The sequence below is a fragment of the Echinops telfairi genome, unplaced genomic scaffold (genome assembly GCF_000313985.2).
Source record: "Echinops telfairi isolate 266 unplaced genomic scaffold, ASM31398v2 ScPeMD7_7417;HRSCAF=8455, whole genome shotgun sequence".
Lineage (NCBI taxonomy): Eukaryota > Metazoa > Chordata > Mammalia > Afrosoricida > Tenrecidae > Echinops > Echinops telfairi.
Genome location: NW_022111317.1, coordinates 6,969,533 through 6,980,902, shown reverse-complemented (window position 1 = coordinate 6,980,902; position 11,370 = coordinate 6,969,533). Strand labels below are relative to the sequence as shown.

Here is an 11,370-nt window from a genome sequence, read left to right as displayed (position 1 = left end):
TGAAGGCCGACGGCGCCGCGCTCGATTGCTTCGAGGTGACGCTCAAGTGCGAGGACGGGGAGGACGAGGCGGAGGCCACGGTGGTGGCGGTCATCCCGCGGCCTGAGCCCATGCTCCGAGGTAGGAGAGGGGGAACCCCACTTCCGCGTCGGGCCGGGACCCGGCCTTCCTCTTGCTCCGCCCCCACTGGGTTTTGGAATCTCGGGCCTCCCTGGATCCTCCCTGCCCCCACGCCCGCCAGCCCGGAGCCTGTGTTCCTCATCCCGGGTCTTCCGGTGCCCTGCGCCCCCACCCCGTTTCCCAGCCCCGGAGCCAGCATCCTGGGTGCCCGCTGCAGACAGGGGGCCCGGCAGTGTTGGGGGCCGAGGGACCCCGAGGCCCACAGGTCCGAGACTGGGTGCGGCAGGCAGGTGTGCCCAGCGATCTGAGGATGGTTTGTGAGGGCGCCTGGGGCGTCCCATGCCTGGGCGTTCAGCTGGGTCAAGCCACAGGTGTCAGATTCTACCGCCTTGGGGCGAAGGGAACTGTGCATCTCCAGTACCTGATGCGGTGCTTCCCGGCGGGTACCTCGGCCACCCACGGAGGATGGCCTTGGGAGAGACTCCAGGAATAGTCTGGAAACCCTCGTTTTCCCCTCCCCCCACGTCCGTCACCGCTTCTTTGGACCCCAGGCTATTGAGAACCAGAAGCAAACAAAGGGCATCCTTTGGGGAAGACTTAATCGCTATAAAAATGCAAATAGCTTGATATTGTCCACATACCTTTTCCCTTAGGGGGTATAGTACCTAAATGGCGATGGGAGCCTGGCCTTGGAACAGTGGGAGGGCAGAGAGGGATGGGACCTTGTTCATCCATATAGTCCTTTAACTCAGCCTGGCACTGTGGCCTGCCGACCCTGGGCTGCCTTTCCATTCTTTTTGGAATCTGGGATTATAAGATATGGGGTGGCACTGTAGGCGAAGCATTGGGCTTCTAACCACAAGGTCAGTGGTTCCAACCTACCAGCCACTCTTGGGGAGAAAGATGAGGCTGGCTGCCCGCCCCCAGAAAGATTGCCAGTCCCAGAAACGACATGGAATGGCTCTGAGTCAAAACTGAGTGGGTGGCAGGGGGTCTGATATTTCTGATATTGATTTCCATCTACATCCCAACAGCCCCTGGTTGGCCCAGAGGGGAAGCGCTTGACTCCTAGCCTAAAGGTTTGAACCCACCCAGGGATGGGATGTCACTGCCGAAAGGTTTGACGATGGGACCTGGTACAAGGTCACAGCTTTGAAAACCCAGTGGAACAGTTCCACTCCTCCGCATACTCAGGGACACCAGGCGTTGGCATCATTCGGTGGCAACGGGCTCGGTTCTTTTCTTGCTTTAAAAAAAAGATGATCATACCAGGCTGTTTCAGATGGGGATGCATGCTAATGGCAGCCACCCAAATAGACAAAGCCTTTCTCTGAAGTAGAGGTCAGACATGCTTTTCTTCACACACACACACCAGCCTTCCCTCCCTAGGCACCGCACTTCTCTGATTGGTTTGCTAATCTGTTGGAATAGCCAGAGAACTCAACTGGACAATGCTTACGATTGTGGTGGTCTATTAGGGAAGTTCACAGCTTACAATGCAGGATGTGAAACAGCCTTCAGGGCTCTGCTCTCTCTGCGGCCCTTGGCCTTGAAGCCAGCCACCGGAGCCCAGGCCAGTGTTTACAAAGCTACTTTCTCACGACCATCAAACCAATTCCAATCCTGTAAGCCTGGGTAGAACTGCCCCTGTGAGTTTCTGAGACTGTAACTCTTCACCTGAAAAAGAAGCCTAGTCTTTGTCCTGTGGAGCAGCTGGTGGTTTCGGCTGCCGATCTTGGCGATTAGCAGTTCAGTGAATAACCACTGTGCTAGCCTGGGTCCCTGTTCAAAGTTCCTTTTAATTCTGCTGATAGATGTCCAAGGGCACACCACTCTGCCATAAGCCTCAGCACACAGGCTCTCGATAAAGGGTGGGCAAACCGAGTTCCCCTGAGTAAGTACCTGGAGGTAACCTACTCCACTAGGCAGGGATCTTGAAGCTCTGCTCTGTGCCCTTGGTACCACTGCCAGTGCAGCCACTGCTTCTCCATCACTTCTCCCTGGTTCACCATCTTTGGTGCCCCAGCTCTGTCTCCTGGATTGAGGAGATTCCGTGCAGGGATCTCGGGGTCCAGGGGACATGCTTCACTTCTGGCTCTTTCTTGATGGTGGTCAGTTCCCCCATCCTGCTTCTGAGGTGGCTCAATTTAAACCTAGCAGTGTGGCAAAACTGGCCACTTGCCTCATTAAAGTCCCATCCACCCTCAGAGCCAGTCCTTTGGCGGAAGTGGCAAAGCCTGACTCGAGTGATGCAGTGCGCTGCGTGAGCCGTGGCACAGGTGACTGCGGCTTGTCACGGGAAGTGGAGAAAAGCCCGAGGAAGGTGGTACTCTGGAAGCCAGTGGAATGGGCCATCCAGTGAGGGAGTTTGTGAGCTGACCACACCGGGGTGAGCATCGGTGGCCCTGCTGTGAGCTGGGTGGGGTGGGGTGGGGACAAAAACCTGGCTGGAACTGGAAGGCCGGCCTCACAGTCCACGGTCACAGAGTGAGTAGGCGGGACTTAAGTTGGACCTAGGTCTTTGGATGCCAAGCTACTGCGTGCATCCATGTCACATGCACCTCTTCCATGCAGCCTTCCCAAGTCCTCTCAATGGAAAGCGAGCCCTGCTCCCAGATTCTGGGCAAGGGGGCTTAAAAAAATCAGTGGAGAAATGGAATTAAGAGAAGCTGGCATCTTTTCAAGGAAGAGCTCCTGGTGGCATAGTGGTTAATGTGGTTATGCATCGGATCACTCACTCACTACCAGCTGCCATGGTAGGTCAGCCATGGGGGGGCCCATCACCTGGAAGGTGTCTGGAGCCAAGCCATGAAAGAAGGGGAGGACTCTTGCAAGGGTGCCTGCACTGGCCGGCTGTGCGTGACAGCTGGAGGCAAGCAGGAACATCTCCCGCAATTGCTGTTGAGCCAACTGCCCCGTGCGTGCTTTTCTGAGGCTTTTTGCCTTTAAGGGAGTAGAAAGCCTCATTTTTCTCCTGAGGAGTGCTTCCGATTTCAAACTGCTAACCTGTGGTTATCAGCTCAGCACATCACCACTCTGCCACCAGGGCTCCTTCCTTCCAAACGAGATTTGACTAAGGGAAAGAAAAACAAACCCAGCATCTCACTGTGGTCCCAGCTCTGATGGAGAGATGTACGGGGTGTGGGCAGGGGCTGCCAGCACTGCAAAGCCATCAGTGGCTCCCTGGGAGAGAGATGAGATGTTTTACTCTTGAAGAAGCAGTTCAACTCTGTGCTATAGTTGGAACATAGTCCTGGTGGTATAGTGCTTACGCATTGGGCTGCGATCCACGTGGTCAGCAGTTCAAAATGATTAGCAGCTTCCGCAGGAGAAAGACTGGGTTTCTACTTCCCAAAACAGGTACAGTCTCAGAAACCTCCAGGGGGGGCCTGCATTGACTTCCATGTGAGTGAGTGAGTAGTCAGAAGGGCTGAGAGTGCAGAAGCTAATCAAAAGGTTGGCAGTTCAAACCCAGCAACCTGTAAAGATAACTGTCCAGAACCCCCCGTGGGGCAGTTCCTGTCTTGTCTGTCATTTGAGTGGTTATGAGTCTAGGCGGAGTTGGGGCAGCACTGTGGCCCCAGCAAGAGGGAAACACTGCACTGCACAAGGATGGGCCATTCCCCTAACCACACCCACACCCACCCACACCCCCCGCCTGGCTTGAGGGATTGTGTTGCAATTCTCCACTGAGGACACCGCTCCTGATACCACTCCTGTCCTCACCGTCCACAGTGGCCCAGCAGGAGAAGACCCCGCTGCCTAGGCCAGGCTTTCTGGATCCCATCAGAGATGCCCCTGAGGAGCCCGACCAGCAGATGTCCTGGGAGCAAGAGTTCCTGGTGGGGAACAGCCCAGGGGGCAGCGGCCGGGCGCTGTGCATGGTGTGTGGGGCTGAGATCTGCCACCCCAATGCGGAGACAGCACGCGCCCACATCTTGGAACAGCATCCCCACACCCTGGACCTGAGCCGGGCCGAGAAGAGCAACATCCTGGAGGCCTGGAGTGAGGGCGTGGCTGTCTTGCATGAAGTCCACGAGGAGCAGCCTTCTCCAGCCCACTCAGGTAGTTGGGTCTGGGGTGAAGGTCAGGTGCGGCAGTGGGTACTGGAGGACTCCCAGGCTCAGGGGCACCTGTCTCCTTTCAGGTTTAGGCCGGGCTATGGATGGAGACCCGGACCTTCACCCGGACCCTGCCAGGGTGCCAGCTGAGATCGTCGTACTCCTGGACTCTGAGGACAACCCCTCCCTCTCAGCCTTCCCTAAAAGGATCCGGCCCAGGGGACTCCGCCCTCTTGAGATTCCAGGTCTGTCACCTGGGAAGTTGGGTTCCTGTGGCCGGGTGGCAATCAGGATAGAGCCTTGGGTGTGGGGTGGAGAAAGGCTGCAGGGCAGATACCTACAGGAGCCCTGGAGGGGCCAAGTTCCCACCTGGCTCCAGTCTCTGTTTCTGATTGCAGCTGTCCCCGCCACTGAACCAGCAAGTAGGAAATCCCGTGGCCAGAGGTGGAAGGAGCCTCCTGAGGAAGAGCCTGTTAGAAAGAAAAAAGGCAAATTTATGACCAAAAACATAGACCCCAACCCAGGTAAGGGGGACCTGGGCAGAAGCCATCACACCTGGAACCCTCCTGAGGCTGGGTTCTCACCCCAGTGGGGTTGAGGGGCCCAGGCTCCTGCCCTCACACTTCAACCCTACCCTCCTTTCCAGATCCCTCGCTGCTGTTGTCACCGGACCTGCCCGCAGAGACTTTCGAAGCCCCGCCCGAGGTCCGCAGCTTCACTGATGGCAGCTTCCCCCCGGGCTTTGTCCTCCAGCTCTTCTCCCACACGCGGCCCAGCGCCTCCAAGAGCAGGGGCCCGCCCACAGAAGGTGCCGCCACAAGAGACCTCAGCCAGCCGAAGAGCCCCTCTGCAGGTGAGCTCTCCCAAGGTCCCATCCCTGGACTCCTTCCCTCTGAGCCCTCTCCCTAAAAGGGCCCCTGCTCAGGAGACTCCCCATTCCTGGGCCCGACCTCAGCAAGGCTGCTCAGGGTGGGTGTTCAGGTCCCTGGGAGACAGGCAGGGCGACTTCAATGATTTCAAGGAAGCTGGCGAGAAAGGAGCTTTTGTGAGACTTGTTTGGGAGTATCCTTGCATGGTTCATTAGGCTGGGCTGGGCCTTGGCTTGCCGGTTAGCTCCACCCATAGCCTGAGAGGCCCCTAGTTGATCTGTATTAAGAGAGTAGACGAGTGGAGATCAGGAACCAACCCCTCCTGAAGCTTACTGAGAAGGTTCCTAGTGAAAGCAGGAATGGCTTGTGTGTCCTTCCTGCCTTGTTCTACTGAGTAGAAGGAACTCCTATATGCAGTTCATTTTGGTCCTCAGGAGTACAGTTTAACAATTAAACAGTTGCTGAAGTGTCGACTCCATGTGTGTCAGTAGAACTGCACACCACGGAGAACCTGCATATATACTCACATGTGTATGACCCAAGGCAGGACTGGCCATCCGATCCATTTGGGTTGCAAACACAATCACACTCAGCACTTGAAGGCTACTTCTATTTATAAGCCATATACAGGCAGAGGTTTGAGGTGAACTGGGCCGCTCTTCCCTACAGAGTCCTTAATGTCTCAAAGCAAACCAGTATGAGCCCAAAGTTGTAAGATACATGTGAACCCGAATAGTAACTGGAACAGTAGGAATCGCCTGCCTTAGAATATGAGGGCAACCCGTGTGTTCCATAGAAACAGACAGAACCTCTCGAGCAGCTGGGCAGAATCAGTGGGCCTGCCTCTGAAATGGTGGCTGACACCCCACCCCCCTTTGTGTAACCACTCCTACAGTCGCCCTTGTGTTCCCGAAGGGGCTCCCTCTGCCTGCCAAGCCAGACCTTCAACCCATAATCCCCCCCGCCCCCTGGATAGTATTCTGCTTTATTCACATTTTTAAAAATTGGGGTCTGTTCCAATTTAGCTATGGCAGCCATGACCAAACTGGTTCAAACCCTCATTTGCTTTTTTTTTCTAAACAGTTTTTTTGGCTCTTAATCCACATAACACAATTCCATAGTTTCATCATAATAAGAAGAGTTGTACAACCATTATACAATCAACTTTTTTAAATTTTTGGATCAGTTTGGTGTTTTTGTTTTTTAAATATTTACTTTTAAAAATAATGAGTCATGACTTCATCCAGTATAATCACGATTACAATGGTCTCTATCTGAGAGTAAAATTGTTCAAGGCCCCGGCCTGTGGCTAGAGGGGACCTGCCAGCATCTTAATCTGACTAGACACTGCAGATGGGTTTGGGGCTCCCACTGCCCTCCACAGCCTTCTACAAATTGGGTGTGGGCCATTTGGGCTCTTGCTACTTTTCCCTTTGTCCTATTTGAATTTTGTTACTGTCGTCTTTGGATCACACAAGCTTCTCCCATGTGGACTTAGTTGACTCCTTGCTTAAGATGGCTGCTTGTTTGAATACTAGCCTTTAAGATACCAGACACTATTCCAATTGGTAACTGAAAATTCCCCCTCTTGACAGCTTTTCTTGGCTAGGTCTGTCCCCTGGTGCCTGCTGGTCCAGCTGTTAACCAGCAGCTTTGGGTCAGTTCTTGGCCAGTGCCAAGGTTAAGCCAGAGTTATGATAGCTCTCAAGGGCAAGCTGTTTTAATGGACACCTCCCAGACCCCTGCTGACACCCTCTTAGCCTTAGCGTTAAAGCTCTTGGCACAGCTGGGGCAGCTGCCATTGCCAAAGCCCAGCTGTCCCCCAGGCTGCCACCTGGCCTGTGACTACTTCCCCTTTATGGGCAACCTCCTGTCTGGAGGTTCCCAAGCCTGCCCCATGGGTCGGCTGTTCACTCATTGCCACCCGCATCATCTCTGGGGGCCTACTTGTCGGCTGGTCTTGTAGCTCCCTCAGCCTCCGTCACCTCCGCTGTTTGCTCTGCTGTCTTTGGTCTTCAGTGTCCAGAGCTCAGTGTCCCCTGCTCTCGCCTGGGCTTAGGAGGTTCTGAGCATGGAAACCCTGATTTCAGAGACCCTCTCTTCAAGCCCCTGGTGATCCCTCAGTCATCTGAGCCGGACCCCCTAGACCGGACAACTCCTTGTCGGTCTCAATTCATGCCTTTCTTAAACGGACCAGTCCCTCAGGTCAACTGCCAACTAGGCAGTCCTGTTGAGTGAAGTGCAAACCAATTATGCAGACAGCAAACTGGCCAATCATTGAAGCTTCTGGGTTACGAACCAGCTGATCCTCTGGCAGATTGGGGCTCAAACAATCATTTTGGGAGGAGTACAAACCCAGAAAGGCCACATAGAAGAAACTTAATGTTTTCAGCAGGCCTCTCTTTGAAATGCCTTAGGGTGGACTTGAACTCCCAGCCGTTCAATTAGCAGCCAAAAGAGCATTCATTTGCACCATCCATGCACACCCTTCAAAACCTGCCTTATAATAACAAGGGGAGATTATTCCTCTCCTCTTGCAGAGCCCAAAAGTCCCACCACCATGGATCTGATTCCAACTATCTTGTTGCCCACCCTGGGACCGGAAGGTGTCCCCTAGGGCAGAAGCTGAGCCTTGGCCCTTCCTTGAATGCTGCTGACAGCAGCCCAGGGCTTCAGGAAGGAATGAGTGAGAGACCAGGGGGCACCTGTCTTCTGTCCCAGTGCATCTACGGCGAACATTGGGGTTGGGGGCCCACAGAAACAGGGCAGGGCTCTTGCGTGAAGGCAGGGGGGATAGATAAGGAGCCCCTCTGACCCTAGTCACCCACCAGTCTTCAGAGAAGACTTGCTACAAAGCTCTTCCTTTTTTTTTTTTTAACCGTTTTATTGGGGACTTTACAGCTCTTTTATCACAATCCATACACACATCCATTGTGTCAAGCACATTTGTACATTTGTTGCCATCATCATTTTCAAAATATTTGATTTCTACTTGAGCCCTTGCTATCAGCTCATTTTCCCCCTCTCTACCCCCCTCATGAGTCCTTGATAATTTATAAATTGTTATTATTTTGTCATGTCTTACACTGTCTGACATCTCCCTTCACCCACTTTTCTGTTGTCCGTACCCCAAGGAGGGAGTTTTATGTAGATCCTTGTAATCGGTTCCCCCTTTCTACCCCACCCTCCCTCTACCCTCCCAGTATCACCACTCTCACCACTGGTCCTGAAGAGTTCGTCTGCCCTGGATTCCCTGTGTTTCCAGCTCTTATCTGTACCAGTGTACATCCTCTGGTCTAGCCAGATTTGTAAGGTAGAATTAAGATCATGACAGTTGGGCGGGGAAAGCATCCAAGAACTAGAGGAAAGTTGTATGTGTTATCGTTGCTACGCTGCTCCCGGACTGGCTCATCTCCTCCCCGTGTTTGAGCAACTCTTCTTGAGATTTTGTCTTCCCACGGTGGCCTCGGCTTTTTCTAGTCCGAAACCAAGCTCCACCCGCTGCCTCCCAGCCCAGATTGAACCCACTGAGTGTCTGCATATGCCGCCGCCTCCTCCCTCCCCCACACCCCACCATCTCCCGAGGGTCTGTGTTTGGCAGGGACTTGAGCATTTCCTGAGGCAACTCATCCCCTGCTCTGGATGGCCGGCCCCTTCCGCTGTTCACTGCAGGGGTGGGGAACAGTTTTATGCCAAGGGCCGTTTGGCTATTCATAACATCATTTGTGGGCCAGACTGGCCACACATTGAATTAGCTCAGCCCGAGTGTGGGCTGCTGTTGATGACGTCTGCCCCTGCGTGAGTGGTCTGCTGCTCCCGTTCTGGGAAGGGAACCTTCATTCTCAGGTCTCCTGTGCCCACACTCTTGGACCTGGCGCCCTCAGTAGATGAGAAGCTGGGCGGGTGTGGAGTGAGTGGGTGAGAATGGGTTGGCTGGGTGGAGGGGAAGCTTTTGAGCAGGGTCGGGACTTAGCCTTTGTGGAGCTGGCTTGGGAGACTGCAGGAGATCCCAGACCATCCAGGAGCCCTGCAGTCCAGAACATTAAGTAAGCTAAGGCAGCTGTAGTCCCCAAGACGCCCGTGGAGGACAGGTCAGTTAGGTGGTGAAGCAAATGAAGGGCGGTGGGGCAGAGCCTGGGCTCTAGGCCAGTGGTCTCCGCCTGTTTCAAGAACCCACATTTGAGCAAGTGCTTCAGAAGCCACCTCCCCTCCCTCAGCTCTTGCCAGGATGCCTACATCTTATCACGGTACATAGAGAAGTCCAGTAGGGATGTCTTGAATAGGAAGGTGACAAAAAAATTTAAAAGGCGGGGTTTAGAAGATGGGAAAGGTCAGTTTAGGTGAGTGAGAGGCACTGAGGGAGGTCTCGGTAGAACTTTCTACGGGCCTCGCAGGACGAGAGTGTGTGCGGGGGTCGCCTGGGCTGGGAGACGTGCGTCCTAAGGGCCCACTCTCAAACGTTGCAAACAGCAACTACTGTCTCCCTGGGCTGCAATAGCGTTGGCCCTAGAGACCTGCAATGGGTCCTTGACCAGGCCCAGGCTGTTCCCGCAAAGGGGTGCGTTTGCACCCACATACCGCTTCCAGTCTGTTCACTGCTGTGTAATCAGTGTCCAGCATCCTCAGTGAGGATCGATTGGAAAGGCGGGTGACTAGTGGCTACCTTCGCTGGTCACTTTCCTGGTGACCTTCTCAGAACCCATACTCTGAGGCAGGCCTTGGGGAGAAGGGGCAGCGGTCTCAGTCTACTGCTGCTGGAGAAGGACCAGTGTGCTTACATGTGGCGGGAAGGGGGCTGTTTGCCCTGGGCAAGGACAAGCCCACTGGTGCCCGGGCCAGGGCTCTGGCCTTCTCACGGTCGGTGGTCCCGTTTCACAGACGCCCCTGAGAGCTCAGGCAGCCTGGGCATGTCCACGTGCCCAGGCCCCCAGACTGATTGACCACCAGAGGCCAGCCTTCAGCCCTCTCGCTGGGGTCCATTCCCCCTGTGAACACTGGACATTGCGGATCTTTCAGATCCTCCTTCTCATGGCTCTTCTTTCTCTCTTGGCCCCCTCCCCTTCTCTAGCCACCATTCCACTTGTCCCCTGGACCCCGTCAGCTCTGGGGGAGAGCGCTTCTATACCAACTGCCTCCGATTTCTCTGGAATCTGCTTGGGTCAGACGTTGTCCTTGCCCCCATGCTGAAATTGCTGTGGCCGGTGTGCAGTCCCTGCCCCGCTGGATCTGGCAGTTGGGGTGGACCTCCCCAGGGACACACTGCCTTTGGCCACCTTGCTGGGTGATTATTCTCCTGCCCTAATGGCCCCTACCTTCCCTGCTCTCCTCAGTCACGATCACAGTCACTGGTGACCCCGCTAGTTGGAAGGATCTGGCTTCCCCAGTTTGCAGTGTGAACTCCTTTGGGTTGAGCCAGGATGGGAGCTTGTCCCTTTTACTGTCTCATCCCCGCCCCCCAGCAAACGTGTTTGGCCCCAATGGGTGCTGCTTAAGGGCAGGCTAAGCATCGCACTGCAGCTATACCTTGGGAGGAAGATGAGGTGATCTCCTGAAAGACCCAAGTACACAGCCCAGAAACCCTGCAGAGCCCTTCTGCTCTGTCCTGCAGGGTCGGCATGAGTCAGTGGGTTCTGACTGGGTTCACGGAGCTGCATGAAGGCGTGGGTGAGTCCCTTGCCCGCTGTGGGCCAGGTCCATCCTCCTTCCCAGGTGGGCGCATCCTGAGTCATAGTTCCAGTGCCTTGGGTGTGTTTCCCACCCTCGGGGATAGCCCTCAGTGTCGGAAGTGGAATCACCGGGGCATGGGCGGAGGGAGCACAGTACTGGGCGTTGTCTTCCGTGGGAGACCCTGTGAGCCCGACATCCTGGGTGTGGTGGCCCTGACTCTGCTCTCTCCCCCACCCCTGCCCAGCTCCCCCTCCGGGGCTCCGCGGGACACTGGACCTCCAGGTTATTCGAGTGCGGATGGAGCAGCCTATTCAAATGCGGATGGAACAGCCACCAGCCACTGCTGTCAGCTTCCTGCGGGACTGGCCTGCAGTCCTAGCAGAATCTAGCACCCTGGAACACGGGGAGCCCAAGGCCAAGGGTGGGGTGTAGGTGCTGCTGTGCTGGGAGAGAGAGAGACGGTGGCATCCTCTTTGGATTCAAACTTGGAGCTGCCCTGCTTGACTGCCTGGTGCAGAGCGAAAGGTGCCTGGGCAGGGGTTGCTGGTGCAGCCAGAGCTGGGCGTTGGGTGTGTTGAGCACACCCACACAATCCTTTTGTGTACCCAGACCTCCCTCTGTCCCAGTCACACCCTCTGCCCCTGTAGACCCCC

At 55.1% G+C, this 11,370-nt stretch overlaps 1 protein-coding gene across 1 annotated transcript in view; it reads left to right on the top strand.

Moving 5' to 3' along the window:
* The window catches only part of SPINDOC (spindlin interactor and repressor of chromatin binding), a 12,364-nt gene extending 1,001 nt beyond the window's left edge, over nucleotides 1-11,363 (top strand). The window contains exons 2-7 of the mRNA XM_013007437.2: nucleotides 6-120; nucleotides 3,856-4,185; nucleotides 4,268-4,426; nucleotides 4,580-4,705; nucleotides 4,828-5,034; nucleotides 10,962-11,363. Of these exons, the coding sequence (XP_012862891.2) occupies nucleotides 6-120; nucleotides 3,856-4,185; nucleotides 4,268-4,426; nucleotides 4,580-4,705; nucleotides 4,828-5,034; nucleotides 10,962-11,149 (1,125 nt within the window). The 3' untranslated portion in view covers nucleotides 11,150-11,363. The remainder of the gene's footprint in view (nucleotides 1-5; nucleotides 121-3,855; nucleotides 4,186-4,267; nucleotides 4,427-4,579; nucleotides 4,706-4,827; nucleotides 5,035-10,961) is intronic.
* Nucleotides 11,364-11,370: the final 7 nt, after the last annotated feature.